This window comes from Euleptes europaea, chromosome 12 (genome assembly GCF_029931775.1).
Source record: "Euleptes europaea isolate rEulEur1 chromosome 12, rEulEur1.hap1, whole genome shotgun sequence".
Classification (NCBI taxonomy): domain Eukaryota; kingdom Metazoa; phylum Chordata; class Lepidosauria; order Squamata; family Sphaerodactylidae; genus Euleptes; species Euleptes europaea.
The window spans coordinates 42,720,253-42,738,805 of NC_079323.1; the positions used below are offsets into that span (position 1 = coordinate 42,720,253).

An 18,553-nucleotide genomic window follows, 5' to 3' on the forward strand; every position below is an offset into this window, starting at 1 on the left:
GTAGCATCTTAAAGACTAACAAAATTTCTGTCAGAGTCACAGCTCACTTCTTCAGTTTTAAGATAATGATTCAGAAAGCTCTTTGCAGAGTACTAAGTTTTTGTCTGTACCCAGTGCAAAATACCTTGGGTTACGCTAGGGTTGTCATTTGGGAAGCTATAGGGGCAGGAGCATTTGGGGCCAAATGAGGGAAATGGTGTTGTACAACACTTTAGGAATTCCCCCAAAGCCTGCGGTAAAAATCATAGATATTTGGGGGATTTCTAGAGCGTCTGATGATGCTGGTCCTCCACCATTCTGGCAACCAGCAAGAGGGTGGGGTGTGTGGGAATGGGGGAAATGGTGCCGTGCCAGTGGCTCAACGTTGATTCTGATGAAAACCAGAAGTGACATCATGTTGCTGATGTGATGTCGAGGCAATACTGTGGAATTTGAACAAAACTTTGTGGTAAATACATTAAAAGATGTTCCTCCCACTGGCCTTCAGTGAGCCAGCAGGCAACATAAAGCAGGAGACCAGGTTTCCCTAATCTGAGGGCAGGGAACCAGGAGTGGACATAACTAGGTTACACCAAAAGCTATTGGAACAGAGATGCAATGGCCACTATCCTTATGAAAATGCAGTGATTTCTAGTGCTAAATGGAACTCAAAGGCCAGAGAGTAGAAGTGAAAGATCATGTAATGTTTTTATTAACAATGCTGAGTATTAAGTTTAATATGATTAATTATGTATACAATAAAGGTATTATGATCCTATTCCTGTGTGAAGGTTTCATTTCCCAAAATAGCAGTCAGGGGTTTGAATCCTTAAATGGTGCGTGAACAGTGAATTGTATTTGCCAAATGTACTCCATACTTTAATCCTTCAAAGCTGGCCTTTTCAGATGTTATCTGATTATAGAGATTTTAGTAATGTTTTAAAGAGTCAATGACTACTAATTCTTCTCTTTCCCTCAATTGTAGAAAGCAAGCTAAGAGTCAGCCAGGAGATTAAGCTTTTGGAAATCTCTACAAACGATGCTACAGAAATTAAATGCGAAATCATCTCATGGAGCAAAGTGGAGTCTCAGTTAGGAGTATCTTGGTACTTTCAGCCATTGTCTCCAGTGGGTGCGGTCCCACAGCTCATTTTAGTTACCAATTATAGTAGCATAGTGGAATACGGGGAAGCTTTCAGTTCTCCTCAGAAGAAATCTAGATTCCATAGTGAGAAGGTTTCCAGTCACCTGTATCAGCTTTCTGTTTCGTCAGTGGATTATGACGTCAGTGGCACATATTACTGTGTAGTAGAGGAGTGGAAGTGGTCAGAGGACAGCGGCTGGTACAACCTTGGAAAGATGGAATCAGGCAGAACTACTGTGAAGTTCAAGCCTTCAGGTAAAGTAACTAGAATGTGACTGTATGGCATTCCTCATAAAAAGAGGATTTGCTAAGAGTATATAGGATTATGTTGTCAGAACTGTTCTTGTTTTATTCATCAGCCTGTGTTAAGTATGAAATAATATCACCAGTAAAGATTTTTCCTTGTTTACTACCAGAAAAAAAACTACACATTGAAAATACAAACCACAGCATCACTGTCCCTGGAAATGAGGACGTGACCCTGACGTGTCTCCTCCAGAGCCAAATAAGCCCCACCTCTCGCTTCTCCATCAGTTGGTTCAAAGACTCAATCCACTCCAGTACAGAAACCCTGCTGAAAATAAAAGACAATGGCATCATTGAGTACGGAAATGGGAACATGGCAAGGAGGTTGCGCCCCCACTGTCCTTCTACTGGTGACTTTCATCTGACCATACAGGATGTGGAGGTGGGGGATTCTGGGCTGTTCTACTGCCGAGTGGAGGAATGGGACGTCAACTGCAGCACCGCTCAAGTCCAACAAGCATCAGTTCAGTCAGGATACAGCGAGCTTGTGGTGCTTCCTCCTGGTAATTTTCATCCTGCATCTATTTGCAAATCTCTCTTCACCTTGAATGTTCAGGGCTACAAACAAATTGGGAACTGTGCTCAGTTCTCTCAACATTTTTTTAAAACTTCAATGCAGCTGAAATAGGGAGGGAGAGAGCCTTAGCACTGAAATAGTGAGGGTGGGAAGGAGGTTTCAACCCCCCCTTCGGTTTTCCAGTCTAAATTGCCCTCCTTGCATTTGCTGCTATTAGAAGGTGCAGCAGGAAAATGGCCAGCACCGGTATCCAGCTAATATATTTCCCACTATCACCTCCACTGCCCTGACCTGGATAGCCCAGGCTAGCCTGATCTCATAAGATCTTGGAAGCTAAGCAGAGTCAGCCCTGTATTTGGATGGGAGACCACCAAGGAAGTCCAGGGTTGCGATGCACAGGCAGGCAATGGCAAACTACCTCTGGACAGCTCTTGCCTTGAAAACCCTATGGGGTCGCCGTGAGTCAGCTGCAACTTGAGGGCACTTTCCTCCACCACCACCTCCTCAATCAAAGTCCCTATAATTGCTTTATAGTTTAAAAAAACAAGGAAGAGAGATCAGGGGCGAAAATGCACGGTCACTTTAGCCTCCTTTATTCCCTGTTTCAGCCAGGATTCAGCCAGGATTGAATGCATGTGTTTTTGCCAAGCGTACGTTCGATCCTGGCTGAATCCTGGCTGAAACAGGGAATAAAGGAGGCTAAAGCGACCATGCGTTTTCGCCCCAGGACTATCCCATGTCACATCTGTTTCACCTCTCAGTCTTAGACCCAATTCTTTCTTTGTATCTATCTATCTGTCTGTCTGTCTGTCTGTCTGTCTATCTATCTATCTATCTATCTATCTATCTATCTATCTATCTATCTATCTATCTATCTATCTATCTAGTACTGCTCAAACAGCTTTAGTCTTGAGCAGAAAGCAAAGGAACAAATAGACTCAATTTAAAAGTTATGCTGGGTGTGCAAAAAAAAGTAATCCCCAAAGCAGTAAATGCACATATGACCACTGATCCATGTGGAGGTCTATGCGGCTACTATGAATGGTGAAATGGGGTACTCTATATGTGTATCATGAACACACCAGCTGACTTGTGAACACAGCATGTCTGTGGTCATGGAATCATTGGATCCCTGCTTCTTCAGCGTGGTGTAGTGGTTAAGAGCGGCAGACTCTAATCTGGAGAACCAGGTTGGTTTCCCCACTCCTCCACATGATGCCTGCTGGGTGACCTTGGGTGAGTCATGGTTTCTCTCAGAACTCTCTCAGCCCCACCAACCTCACAAGGTGTCTCTTGTGAGGAGGGGAAGGGAAGGTGATTGTAAGCCAGTCTGAGGTAAAGAAAAGTGGGATATAAAAACCAACTCTTCTTCTTCTTCTTCTCCTCCTCCTCCTCCTCCTCTCCTCCATTGGGGGGGGTAGCAACCTGGAACAGCAAGCCTCTAGGCACCTAGAGAAGGGCACCTGCTGAAGGTTCAGGCTGAGCATTTGAGTTCAGAGTTGTTGATCCTTTGGAGAACAAAAGTGACTTTCACAACGTTGGTATTTTGCTAGTTTGGTTGATATTTTGTCTAAAAGCCATTGTGCAATATAGACTTTAACTGATGTTGTAACTTGAACTTGGACTTACAGAAAGGTGATGTTAGGCCGTTCCTTGGAACAACGTTTCATAGGTTAGGTTGTGGCAGCAGATGACAAGGATTATCTTGGTGCTTTTCCTTGTGCTTCTCAGTTAGTTTCACTGAAGTGTAGGAATGAGCAGGGACACTTGATTTATATGGGGCCAAAAGAGGGGCAGACAACAAGACGAAGCTTACAGTGGTAGTGGAGGGGGAAGGTTAGCAGAGAGAGAGAGAGAGAGAGAGAGAGAGAGAGAGAGAGAGAGAGAGAGAGAGAGAGCCCAGATGAAAGAGAAAAGAGCATTGTAGCCCTCTGCTGAAGCAATAACGTTTCCTGAAACCGCCCTTACTACAGAGAAGAATAAATAAAGCAAATGTGCATAATTTCACGGGAGTAATCTGCTAATATAAGAGATGTAATTTAGGGGGGAAATGTTCTCATGGATGTCATAGATCCATCTTTCCTGAGTTGGATGAATACCTGTTCAGGGAAGCTGCCACTGCTGCTTCTCTGCATACTCTTCCCATGCTTCATACTGATTGCATGACCTGCTGTTCACCGAAACTGAAGCAGATTCACAACATAGAAATTGGTTCTGTTAGGATCACAGGGCAATGTGAGATAAGGCAATAAGTGTGTGGTGTTACTATTCACAGCAGACAGGGGCCAATGTACAACAGGGGCAGTTGTCCCTGGCCCAATGGGGGGGGGGGCTGACTGTCTACAGCCAGGGTTGCTAGTTGGTTAGGAAATACCTGGAGATTTTGGGGGTGGAGTCTATGGAGGGTGGGGCTTGGAGAGGGGAGGGACTTCAATGGGGTGTAATATCATAGAGTCCACCTTCCAAAGAGGCCATTTTCTCCAGGTGAACTGATCTCTGGCACCTGGAGATCAGTTGTAATCCCAGATCTCCAGCCTCCACCTGGCAGTTGGAAATCCTGTCTACAGCTCCATTCTCTTAAAGGAGGGGGAATGGGCCAACATAGTGTAGTGGTTTAAGAGCGGTGGTTTGGAGTGGTGGACTCTGATCTGGAGAACCGGGTTTGATTCCCCACTCCTCCTCATGAGTGGCAGAGGCTAATCTGGTGAACTGGATTTGTTTCCCCACTCCTACACATTAAGCCATCTGGGTGACCTTGGGCTAGTCACACTCTCTCAGTCCCATCTACCTCACAGGGTGTTTGTTGTGGGGAGGGGAAGGGGATTATAAGCTGGTTTGATTCTTCCTTAAGTGGTAGCGAAAGTCGGCATATAAAAACCAACTCTTCTTCTTCTTAAAAAGAAGAGGAGGCTCCTGCTGCTGCTTGCACCTGCTCCATTGGCTTGGGCAGCTGGCTTCTAGCAGCAGCAGTGGCTCCTTTCCACCTTGCACAGGGTGAGGGTTGCTCCTTGCTTGACTCCAGGTGGGGGGGGAGTGTCATGAGGTCATGATTCTGTGGTCTAGTCATGGACTTTTATTCAGCGCCCCAGAAATTTAGGACTGCCCCTGAGAACAGAGCATGAATGAATGCAAGATCCAGACAATGTGGGTGTAATCAATCACTGGTAATGAATAGGCATGGCGATGTGGATAATATAAATAATTATAGAAAGGGATCTCCCCAGTGTCACCACCTGATTAAGCCACTCCCCTTTGAGATGTCCAGTTGTGGGATCACTCTTTTTCATGGTGGTTCTCAAGTTCTGGAAAGTCCTCCTCGAGGCAGCTTGCACAGCCCACACATTATCTACGTTCCATCAGAAATGTAAGGTCATTTGTCTTAGGTAGGCATTCGATTGTTAAGCTGTAAGGAGCATATTATTTTAAAAGCCAACTGTGCAGGCATAATTTCTTATTGTCTCAGATTTTTCATTTATTTGCCTCCAGATCAGTTTTCCTGTATGCCACTTTGAGCCTCTGAGATTGGGGGGGGGGGGGAAGGAGGCATGCAAATATTTTAATATAATAAATATTATTTTCTGCATTGAGCCAACTACTTCCATTCTCCACTAACATGACTTTAAGATGTGCCACTGAATGCCCTGAAAGACTAACATGCTTTTGATTGGTCTTTTTTTTTTAAAAAAAATTTCAGTGCCTAATTTATATTAATTCATTTTCTTGCAAAACCAGTTTGACTAATATGGGATGGCACAACAGCATTGTTTTCAAATAATGGCATCCCCCCCAAAAAAATGACAATAAAACCTTGCAATGCAGATGTATCTTCACAATGGAAAAGTGATACTTTTGTATGCCCACTATTATGCACGATGGGTAGCCCTGTTAGTCTGTCTGTAGCAGTAGAAAAGAGCACAAGTCCAGTAGCACCCTACAGACTAACAAAATTTCTGGCAGGGTATGAGCTTTTGTGAGTCACAGCTCACTTCTTCAGATACTTGATATCTGAAGAAGTGAAGAAGATACCAGTTATCTGAAGAAGTGAAGAAGATACTAGGTATCTGAAAAAGTGAGCCGTGACTCACAAAAGCTTATACCCTGCCAGAAATGTTGTTAGTCTGTAAGGTGCTACTGGACTCTTGCTCTTTTTCATTTTTATACAGGTGATCACAGATTCTTCAGCTGACAGTTCATACAACTTGTACTGTGGCTGATGCTGAAACAGTATCACCCTTTTGGCAAACTATATAGATAAGAGAAGGTGAGAAGAATGAATTGCTGTTTGGTTTTGTGTTTTGCAGTGTCAACTGATTCTACAGAGATCTGTTCTTCTGCACCACTCTTCCATTTGCTTTTGTTCTACCCTCTGGCAATGTTCCTGATTTTGATGACTGGTATTCTCTTCTTGTGCTTCAAAATCAAATTAATCCGCCAGAAACCACAGAATCTGAAAACCAAACAAGGATTATGGGGGGAGACTGGGCTCGTGGAACCTGACCATCTGCAAGTCAGTGGCGAAAGGAGTAATAGTGTAGGAAGGGAAGAGACTAGTAGTCTTAAGGCCAGTGTGGTGGACTGAACTGAACATGAAGAGCAGATGATGTCATCCACTGAAGCAAGTTTTTCAAATGCCTGTTTTGAATTGCATTGGATAAGGAGAGTAATGTCTCCAGCAGGGAGCGGAAGTAGCCTTGATTTTGGGAGCTCTTTTACCCCTGCGGCAGCCAAATAATCAGCAATGTTTAAAACTCCACTCCATGTCGTGTTTGTTCTACCATACCTGAGTATGGATCTGTTCTGATATGATTAGTACTTATGAATCAGGCTTGCTCTTTCCACAGTATGAACCTGGTCCAATGGTCACTGGAATAAAGCATCTAACACAGCTGATTGTACTATAGTATTTCCTAATAAAACCAAAATTTGCCTCGGCCTGTGAAGAACTTCTATAAAGGGCTGGTGAAAAAAAAATTCGGTAAAATTCAGATTCAGCAAAATTTGGCCCGTTTTATTCAGAAAATGCCAAAGTTCGAACTACCCCGATTCAGATCCATGGAATTCAGCACTAATTTCGGAGTTTGCGAATAAATTCGGCCGAATAAAGCCATTTAAAGCACCTTCGCGCCTTTCCACGGCTCTGGGGGGGGGGCTTTTTGGAGGTAGAGGTCCCAAAATTTTAGTGTAGCTTGAGGGGACCCTTCTTGCAAGAACCCCCAAGTTTTGTGAAGATTTGGGCAGGGGGTCCCAACTTATGGGGCCCGGAAGGGGTCCCCCCAATCTGCCCATTGGAATGAATAGAAATAAATAGACTGTTTGGACTCGGAGTTTGCAAAAACCATGCAAAGCAACACGTGACGCGACTTTGGGAGTTTGCAAACCATGGAAAGGGACAGAGGCACGCTAGCTATGCATAAGGAGCAGGTGGGGTGGAATTTCCCCTTTTGCATCGGACTTGGGAGTCGGGAGTCTCGGGACCGGGCAAATGCATTGTTTATGTCACAATTCGAAAACCAGTTTTGAGCGAGCATCAAAATAGACCATGCAAAAATGGCCCCAGAGTATTTTCTGCCCTGCTCCTTTGTCATGGTGGAGGGAAGCCCCCCCCCCAAATAAAGGCGAGTGGCCACCAAATCCCCCCCAAGCCAGTACGGCTCGGCTCAAAGCACCTACAAACGACCCAAGGAGGAGGCGGGGCGGTTGGCAAGCGGAGGGAGAGACTCGCACACGCAAGCACCTCCACACGGGCTCAACTGCAGGCAAGGACTGGCCACAGGCCATGGGCAGAAAAAAAAGCAGAAAGCAAACTCTCGCACAGGCGAACGGGCACAAACACAAAGCCCTGGAAGAACCGGTCCAGCACACCCCCTTCCCCGTCAAACCACTACAGCTCGGCTCAACCCCAAATAAAGGCAAGTGGCCACCAAATCCCCCCCTCAAGCCAGTATGGCTCGGCTCAAGCACCTACAAATGACCCAAGGAGGAGGCGGGGCGGTTGGCGAATGGAGGGAGAGACTCGTGCACTGCCGCACCATCTCAACTGCAGGCGAGGACTGGCCACAGGCCACAGGCAGAAAACCCTTGGCAGAACCAGCAAACCTCCCTTTGGCTTCCCACCCACCCACAGAAACTGCTCCCCCACACACACACACAGAATCTGCTTCACACACACACACACACACACACACACACACACACACGAGAAAAGGTATAGAGGAAAACCCCAAAAATCCAACTGTGTGGATGTCTTCCAGCAGGAGCAGGGACGAGAAGTAAATCCAATCCAGTCCTGTTCCAGTAAGCAGGAATTGGGATCTCTCAGAGTCAGGAGCAGCACCACCAAAATGGAAGGAATTCCAGACTCGAGTCGGGACGGGAGGACGGGAGTTTTTATACTCTTCTCCTGGCAAATTCAAAAGGGAGAATCCCTGTTCTGATTGGCCAGGAGAAGACCCGGCTTGGCCACCATTGGCTGCGGGAGAATGCTGCCAGTTGCTTACTAACTGACGGTTATGCTGCTGATTTGGAGCCCCCAAATTTGCCGAATTTATTTGGCAATCATCCCGAACTCGCCAAATTCGGCTCGTCATTTTCCCACCTTTTTTTGAATTTGGTTCCATCCTAAGTAGAAACTGCCGAATCGGGGAAAATTCGGCTGTTTTCAGTTCAGATGGAACCGAATCAACAGCCCTACTTCTATAGCCCTTCTTCCATAAACTCTTCCACCCTCTACCAAACAGCCTAAATAACTCTTGAATTATATTTCTTTTCACCAATAGGTATTTAACTGTCAAAATAGCTTTCAAGTTACAAGAGGGGTGGGGGGAAGAATACCTTAAGATTTTATTTGCTTCTACATTAATTTGCTTCTACATTTTATTTGCTTCTACATAAATTCTATGTGGGACACTAATACTGTAAGTAGGGGTGAGTCCAAACAGCACACCAAATTTTGTAATAAACTGGCCTCTGTGAAATACACCCCTGAACGTATATTGACCCTCCCAATGTATCATACTAAGGCTTCAAAACATGGGGCAGAAAGCAAAATCCTCACTTTGATTTTACTTCAGGATATCCATCACAGGACTTTGTGACAGCATTTATCATCATCATCATCATCATGTAGCCAAATCTGGCTAGCTATGTGATCATACTACTTACACATCCCTGACTGATTTGAATTGCCTTTAGGAGGAAAATGTCCTGTCCCTTTAGTAGAGGCTTGATGTTTGGAAATGGGCAGCTGAAGATTTTCATGGCATGGAGGTGATTAAGCCCCATTAAAAAGACAGGGAGTCTTTCTCTAGCCATTTTATATCCTTACATGAACCTTTCACATTTCTATTCTTTGCCATTATATATGTGTTTAAAATTATTATTCGTTTTACAGATATGGCAAAATGTTCCCCATACAGAGCAGGCCCCATGTTCATTAACTTTTAGGCTTGTGCGTGGGAGTTTGTTGCATTTCTTCAATTTTTAATTAAAAATTCCAAAAGGGACTGTTTTGTTATTGAATAGTTTCATTATTGTTTCTTTGGATAGAGTTGTGTCATTTTCATAATTCTACTTTGTTATTATTTGCCATTGGTTTCAATGGAAGATACCTCCTTCTTCCTAGGTTTGTACCTTCAGGGTCTTCTATCCAAATTGGGGGGGGGGGACTTAGAAAGATTGCAGCACTCCACTAGGACTTGCATATTACCAAATTTCAGATTGATAGAGTAAAGGGTTCCCCCCTTTTTAGGCAATGGGCACCCATGTTTAACATTAAAGTCTATGGGAGGATAGATAGGAAAGATTCTAAACATGCAGTAACATATAGGCGTCAGCAGATAGTAAGAGATTCTGGCACTGCAGTCATTTAACTTGATGAATTGTAGCATGTAGGGTTGCAACTCTGGGTTGAGAAATTCTTGTAGATTTGTGGGGGGTGGAATCTAGAGAGGGCAGGGTTTGGGGAGGAGAAGGACCTCAGGGGGTATAATGTCCAGTGTGCCCCCACCCACCCATAGAGCAGCTATTTTCTCCATGGGAACTGATCTCTGTATTCTAGAGATCAGTGGTAATTCCAGGAGATCTCCAGGCAACCCTAATGAGCCAGACTGACAAGGCACGGACATCAGGTGACACAAGAAGGACAAAGGCATCTGGGTAAGCAGTAGGGTTGCCAACCTCCAGGTACTTAAGCAAAGCAAGAGTAGGCACTTATGGCACAAAAAGCACTACAAAAGAATGCTGAACAACATGTTTGTAATGACAAATTAAACAAACAATACAACCAAGAACAGAAGGAAATTCCTGTTACATGTGTAGAAAAGTCACCACATTCCTGCAGTGTAGACAGGTAAGTGAAGTGACTAAATATCAAAGTCCTAGAATGCCATGAGTAGAGAGAAAATAGGCTTCCGGTAATGAGTCCTATTTCGCTGGTGCTTTGTCAATTCAGGCAATCCTGTGATGTTCCATCAAGGTTCCACGGAACATATGTTCCAGACAAGAAGGCATATAGCCTAACAGTACTACCGTATATACCCATGTATAAGCCGACCCGCGTATAAGCCGAGGTGCCTAATTTCTCCCCAAAAATGGGGAAAAATTAGGCACCCGCGTATAAGCCGAGGATCGGCTTATAACCCCTCCCCCCCGCAGGCTTACCTGATAGGGCTCCCGGTGAAGGCGGTGGTGGCGGCGACGGGCCCCCCGCAGGAGGCTTCCAGGGCGGGGGGAGCCAGGCGCGCCCGGCAGCCGGCTTCCCCTGGCCCTTCCAGGGCGGGGGGAGCCAGGCGCGCCCGGCAGCCGGCTTCCCCTGGCCCTTCCAGGGCAGGGGGAGCCAGGTGCGCCCGGCGGCGGCGCGACCTTCTAGAGGCCGCAGCCGGCTTCCCCTGGCCCTTCCAGGGTGGGGGCCGCCGGGTGCGCCCAGCGGCGGCAGCCGCGCAGCCTTGCAGCGGCTGCAGGAGGCCCTCACAGGGCACTCCTGGCCGGGAGAAGCTGCATGGGCCAGGCAATGGTGGTGGCGGCGATGGCGGAGGCGGTAAGTTGCCCCCTCCCTCCTCCCTGCTCCCTCCTCCCCCCTCCCCTCCCCTACCGTATTGACCTGCGTATAAGCCGAGGCCGGCTTTTTCAGCCCTTTTTTGGGGTTGAAAAACTCGGCTTATACGCGAGTATATACGGTAATGGATGGCGAATCTGAAACCAACTTCCATTGGGATTGAACACAGGTCATGAGCAGAGCTTGGACTGCAGTACTGCAGCTTACCACTATGAGCCACGGGGCTCTGAAGCCCTCCTCAGACTCCAGCCCCAAAACCTCCCGCCGGTGGGGAAGAGGGACCTGGCAACCCTAAAGCTTATTTGGTGACCTTGGGTCATCACTGTCTGTCAGCTGGATGTACGTCACAGAGTAGAAATGAGGTGAAAGTGGAGGAGGAGGAAACTAAGTATGCCACCCTGAGCTCCTTGGAGTAACAGCAGGCTAAAAATGTACTGAATAAATGAGCTTTCCTCCCAGTCTGCCCAGCCTGGTGGTAAGGGTTAGTGTTGATGGCAGGCAATCGTAGTAACTGCTGGTTTCACTGATTTCTTTTCCCTTATCTGCCATGTTGCCTGCGATCAGTAGTGGCAGTAACATTAGGGCTTGAGGCCAAGCCTGGAGGCCTGTGCCTGCCTGCTTCTTCCCGTGGTGGGAAAGAAAGGCTTGAGAAGATGGCTGACACCAACAGAGGATGGACTGGAGGCACTAACCAGTGGAGCAGCCAAGTCAAAATGGACAGTCTTTCCTATATGTGCATATATGTGCGTGTTTGAGAGAATGAAGCTTTGTGTGTACAAAAATGAGAGAGGCTATTTTGTGAGTGCATTTGACAATTAATCCTCCCTACACATGGAAAAATCTGCAGGGATAGGCTGAACTTTGCTTCTACCAGGTTTCTCCTTTGACTATCTGGAGATCTGTGCTGCTGATCTGTTTTTTGAACCCAACCTGCTAATAAATCAACCTTCATTGTTATTTACATACAACTCTTGCCTTGGTGTTCTCCATGTTCTTGCTCACTACACCTCACAGCAGTGGGCCTAACACCTTTACAGTTGCTTCTCTAAGAACAACTTGAAACTGAGGGGAAAGGTTTACAGTTCAAAACAAACCTGCTCCCCAGAGTGGTAAGAGGCTGTGAGGGTCCTCTCAGTAGGTAAGAAGTGGCCTGTCACACTGTCACAGGATTGAGCATAGTATTTCCATCCCAAGAAGACATCCTGCTTCCAGTGAGGGAGTCATAATATTGTTCCAAGAATTGTGGCTTTCTTGCTGATCTACACTGTGATGTGGAAGACTGCAGGGATTCTCAAGAGACGGGATGGTCTTCCATCAAAGGAGACTCCTGCAGGTCAGTGGCTAAACAGAGCTGCTGAGAGTGTGTTTGCTGCCTTTGAGGAGATTAAAAAGAATAAAGAGGAAAAGGAGAGAGCAGACAGTGGTCTCTGGGGCTGTCAATCCAGCATGAAAATTCACTGACTGAGGGGAAAGCATTCTGTTATTTTGCAAAAAGCATATGAGAACGAACTGGTAATAACAAGAGCAGGATGGAAAGGCACCCAAGGGGGTTGGGGGCGGCAGTGGCAATGCGGCTTTGTGTCCCTCTGATGGGGCCTTAATATTAGCATATGGCACACTGTCCAATTTGGAAGAGAAGGGCCATGACCAATTGGTGTTAAATGTGACAATAATGTGTCATAGGGAGGCCATGGGATAAAAGGCAGCGGCAGCCTGAACTGTACGAGATTTCATTCTCTTGGTAATGACTGAGACGCACAGTGGCAGTGAAATCGAAGGGAAATGCCATGAGATTCTAATTTCTTTTCCCCGCTGTTGCTGCCACCGCTTTGATCTAAAGCGAGTGCCTATTTTAAATTGCAAACGGATACAAGTAAGATACCATCCAGCCACTGGCTTACAGGCTTAATGAAGCGGGGCATACGTTTGACTCAGATAATGCTCGGCGAGTCGGGAACTCAGAGACAATTACTGGAGGTCTAATGTAACAGGGAGGCATTTTGATGCATGGGAAAAGATGGGAAACATGCCAGTTAGTTATCATTAGGATCCATGTGAGCAGGGGCGCCAGGCATCCCAGGCCTGTAAGACACAGTTTACCAGGAGCACTCCTTTGAAGCTAGTTTCAAATGGTAACCATGTTGATCTGCAATAGAGCAGTTAGATTTGAGTCCAGTAGCACCTTAGAGACTAGGGTTGTGTATATCAATATACCTGAACCAAAATTTAAAAATCCGTAAGTAGCCGTTTCAGTAATTTTCAAGTTTACTGAACACTAAAACCTGGGGATCTGCCCAAAGCCAAACAAGCGATTCCTGAAAAATTATTCGGCTTTTCGGATTCAGCTATTCGCCTTTGTTCAGATGCACAGCTCTGTGCTTTCTCCCATTTTTCTATCATTTTTTTTTACTGGTTTTATTAGGGCCCCATAGTTGGGGCCCTTTTGAGGTAGGGGTCGTGTAATCGGAGCCAACTTGGTCTGATCAACCATCCAACCATGCAACCATCCTTCCATCACCACTCAGAGGGTTAATTTGGATAAAGCATAAGAGTTGTTTAAAAGATGAGGCTCACCAGTCCCATCCGGAGGGATATATCCTGCAATTAAAAAGAGTTGGCTTCAACAGCTGCTCACACCACCAGGCTTCTGAAGGAGACTAACTCACCCACATGGATGAGCAATCTCCTTTAGACAGCCCCGGAGGTCGAGACTAGTCTGGCTCCGATATCATCCCACCCCCTGAAAACCTGCTCCGAAACTGAAGGTCGCCCCAAGTAGACCATCTCTTGAAATCAGATTTTTGATTACTATAATAAAGGACTGTTCACAGAATGTCATTTGCCACCAAAATAAATGTTTTCTGTGCCTTGTTTTTCTTGCATTTAAACCTTTTTCCTCAGTTTGGAAGCTAGATTGCATGGACATCATGCTATGCGCCCCTGATACGAACAGAGCCCCCAGACTTTAAGGTGCCAGCCTGTCAATCGGCTCTTTCCACCAGTCCTCGGCAACGCTGAACTTCTGAACCTGAAAAGCGATGGACAGCTCAGCTCGCAAATGCCTGGAGGATGCGGCAACCCCTTTGCGGGTCCATAAAATCAACCCCCCTGTCCCAAAGTTCACCAAACTTCAGTGACTGTCTAAGGAGAGTCCTTTACAGCCATGCTGCAAATTTGGGGACTCTACCCCCAAAAATGCCCTCACAGGAGCTTCGGGAAAAAATCCCCATATTATTTATTGTTGTTACAGCCAATGGCCAGCATAGAATTATAAAACAATACAGCTACATATGAATGAATGAATGAATGAAACCTTTAATGGCATAAGTAATATTACAATTGTTACAGAAAGTACATAAAATATGCAGTCATTAAGATAAAAACATAGTCCAGAAAGTTCCAAAAAAAGAAATTACAAACGTTGGGCTTTTTGAACTTTCATCACATCCACTAGAAAGTTGGCAACATCTACAGTAACCTCCGGATTGGAATCATTTAATAAAAATTGACGTTTTGCTTGGGTAGATAGGAGATATTTTGAAAGAAGCCAATTTTTTAACCATTTCCCACGGGGTGTTTCATATAGAGGGCAGACCAACAGAATATGATCAATTGAGTCCAGGGAATGGGTATCACAGGGACAAGTCCTTTCCTGGATTGGTATTTGTTGATACCTTCCATATAACATCCTTGAAGGAAAGGCATTAACCCTAGCGAGAGAGAAGGCTCTGTGAAGGGGTGGGATGTCCAGAGTGTGAAAATAATGGGGAATATTGTTGGTTAAATTCCTGAGACCCAACATTGCAGGGGAACAGACCAAGGGTTGAGTGGGGAGTAACGTCTGACGCTCCATATCCAAGAAACGCTGTTTAACAATTTTAAAAATATGGGCCTCAGTAGTTAAAGCCAGGTCTTCCACAGAGATTCCAGATGATCTTATTTTAGACAGAATTAGACAATCCCAGGAGGTATTATGAAGTTCTTTTAGCAGCAGGTACATCAGAGAACCACGCTCTGTTCTAAAAAACAGTTTAAGCCAATAACGAATGGTTAGCAGCCATGCCTTGGTTTCACACAAGCTTTGACCAAGTTCAGAGGTAATAGCATAATAAGAGACACAGCGAGGGAGACCAAGCATTTTTCTAAAAAAGTTAGCTTGAATGGATTCTAAGTCCCAGATAGGTACACCGTACAGAATCTGGGGTAAGATTTTTGAGTTGAATACCTTAACTGCAGCGGGGACATACTGGTTACCCTTATATAGAAAGAAGGACATCAGTTGGTTTGAAGAGAGTCTCCCTAGTTTGGTAATCCTGGATCTATGAACTGCCCATTTAAGGTTATAATTAAAAGTAATGCCAAGATATTTAAAACTCTTCACCTGTTGGATTTTGGCCTGACCTATACGCCAGCTGGTGGGCGACCATTTTTTTGAAAAAACCATGATATTAGTCTTAGAGTAATTAATTTTAAGAAGATTTAGATGACAGTATTCCTTAAACGCACTTAAGTAGCGTTTGAGTCCAATTTTAGAATAGGATAAAATAGCGGTGTCATCGGCATATAAAAGAATAGGAACAGCTTTGCCTCCCAATTTAGGAGGATGTCCATTAATAGGCTCTAAAGAACAAGCCAGGTCTGTCAGAAACAGATTAAAAAGAAGGGGAGCAAGTATACAGCCTTGCTTCACACCCTTATTAAATGGGATCTTATCAGTAAGGCCACCATTTGAAGAATATTTTACTTGGCATGTTGTGGATGAGTGGAGTTTTTTTTAAAGGAATAAAAGACGAGGGTCAATTCCCATACTAGACAGCTTAGACCAGAGTTTATCTCTGATAATGGAGTTGAAGGCAGATTTGAGGTCAATAAAAGCGACAAAGAGTTTCTTGCCACCCATTTTCATATACTTTTCTGCAATTGTGGCAAGAACCAGGCAGTGGTCCAAGGTTGATTTGTTTTTGGAGAAGCCGATTTGTTCTGGGCCTATTATTGCATTTTCCTTTACCCAGCTAAGGAGACGCTGTTCTAGATGTTTCGCGTACAGCTTGCCCAAGACTGGAAGAAGACTGATGGGACGGAAGTTATCAGGAAGAGTTGGATCACCCTTTTTAAAAATAGGAATTATTATTGAATTTAGCCAGGAGTTTGGCAAGATGCCATACAGGTCAATAGATGTGAATAGTTTAGCAAGGAGCGGAGCCCACCAATCAGTAGATGCCTTAAACAATTCGGCTGGGAGACCATCAGGACCTGGGGCTTTGCCTGGCTTCAGATTACCTATTAATTCAAGAATTTCCTCGACATCTACAGCTGGCCATCTAGGGTAAGTTAAGGGCATAGATTCATCAGAATTAAACACATGGTTAGTGTGAGAATTGAAAAACTAGGAAAAATGTTCTACCCAAACTTGGGGAGGGATACTGACATCAGGAAGAGAGTTGCAGGAAGCTGGGGTTGCAATGGCCTTCCAAAAGGTTTTACTATTTCTAGACTTAAGAGACAAAAGCAAATGTGACCATCTATGTTGAAAGAAGAATTTCTTCTTTTTAGTAACTAGGTTTAAGTACAACTTTTTGTATGTAAAGCAATCATCGTAGCTGACACAGGGATCCTTCATACTAGCTTTCCTAAACAGGGTTCTTAGAGATCTTTTATGTGCTAGGCATTCCTTGTCAAACCAAGATGCAGACTTGATAGAATTAGTCTGAAGTGGTTCGGCCAATGAAAAGCAGTGCTTTTCAATCTGGGAGAAGGCTGATAATATCTCCGTATGCGAGTCAGAGTTCAAGATTGATGATTTCTGGGCCAGCAATTCTTTAGAATGGAGAAGAGTGGAAGAGGAAATTCTCATAGAGTCAGACCATTTAATTCTTTTCAAATTCTTAATGGCCTGCAATGCAGATAGAGATTCTTGTGGGGAAGAATTTTCAGATGGGCATCGCCAGGAGAATAAAACCGGGAGGTGATCACTTTCAGTACGGAAGTCTATGTAGACATCGTTGATTAAAGGTAGATATCTAGAGGAACAAATTCCATAGTCAATCACACTCCTCCCTAGCCCCATACTAAATGTAAAATACTGAGAAGCTGGAAATCGGCAGAGACCATTTAAGGTAATCAAATCAAGTTCAACACAAAATTCGATTAATTTGCAGCCCGCTTTGTTAAAACAAGAATCATGAGAATGGCGAGGCAAGCCCAGCTGCAGAGGTGAAGGCTCTATATCATCTAGATCTATAGAAATTGCCCATTTCCGAGTATCGTGGCCTATCCTATCATTAAGATCTCCTAAAAGGAAAGTCGGGATCATTGGAAAATCTTGAGAGATTTTCGAGACGAAATTGGTAAGAAGTGACCAGTTTGAATCTAGTGAATTGTCATTATCGGTAGAGGGAAGATAAATATTGATTAAAATAAAGCGAGGTGCAATATCAGAAATTAAAACAGCTTGAGCAATACATTTACAGGAGCCCAGTGACACAACCCTAGGGAAAACATTTTGTTTAATTAGAATGGCTAGGCCGGCTTTACCCCGACCCTTTGGGTTGTCTTTATATGCTGGTAAAGGAAAAGAATGATATCCGTTAACAGTAAAATTTTCTGTCATCCAGGTTTCCTGGAAGCAGATGCAGTCGAAGTTCGTAATATAGTTGATAAAATCAGAATCAAGCTTTTTGTTATTCCAGCCAGAAATATTCCAGGACATCATTTGGACATCTCTAACAGGGCTCTTTGAGGCTAGTCAGTCTGATTCTTCAATTAGGTCCAGCCTCTTGTGAGTGTCTTTGAAGATACACCCATTAGATTTTGGAGGGCAGACCGGCGGTAAATCTGAATCTTTTACTAAGTCTGAGGCCACTGGAATATTTATAGTCTGGGAGGGAGAGAACATCCTTCCAATGCTGGGAGAAGTCGAGGAATCTTGGGATGGGAGGGCAGGACCTGCTGGTGGGCAGGACCCCAAAGGAGTGGCGGGGGTAGATGCAGATGTTGAAATTTTATGTGCCTGAAGATGATGGACTGTACTTTCCAGTTTTCTAATAACTTCCTGTTGTTCCAAAGGAGGCAATTTATCAAATGAGAGGAGAAAAGAGTCTTCAAGGGAAGCACAGTCCAGCGGTGAAGCAGCATCATTCGCTGCCTCACAATTGTTCCTCGACGGAAGGTCCATCTTGGGAATTAGAGGCTCTCTAAGAGGAATTTGTGAGGGAATAAAGGAGTCAATTAAGAAGTTCATTTTGCCTTCCTCAGATGGGATAACACTAGGCACGCCCTCTGGTAACTTTAGTGTACTGGGAAGAATAGGAGTCTCCTTCATAGAGTTCTTTTTTATGTGGCATAATAACTGGGTCAGAGAACACTCTCGTGAGCAGAATCTTGAAGTTTAGTAAAAACCGTCTGCGCCTCAGAAGTTGTTCAGGAATAAAGTGCTTTTTAAAGGTCAAAATTAGTCTTTTCCCCATTGGAGAATTGGGGAGATTATCCACAGCAACCAAATCAATAAATTTTATGTCAATTCTCAGCAGGGAAGCCAAAGAGAAGAGGATGGATC

The 18,553-nt window shown here is 44.8% G+C and overlaps 1 protein-coding gene across 1 annotated transcript in view; it reads left to right on the forward strand.

The window, feature by feature from the left end:
* Positions 1 to 17,737, forward strand: part of CD101 (CD101 molecule) — a 44,123-nt gene extending 26,386 nt beyond the window's left edge. Inside the window, exons 7-10 of the mRNA XM_056858194.1 lie at positions 965 to 1,378; positions 1,540 to 1,932; positions 6,248 to 6,469; positions 17,613 to 17,737. Coding sequence (XP_056714172.1) covers positions 965 to 1,378; positions 1,540 to 1,932; positions 6,248 to 6,469; positions 17,613 to 17,737 — 1,154 coding nt within the window. The remainder of the gene's footprint in view (positions 1 to 964; positions 1,379 to 1,539; positions 1,933 to 6,247; positions 6,470 to 17,612) is intronic.
* Positions 17,738 to 18,553: the final 816 nt, after the last annotated feature.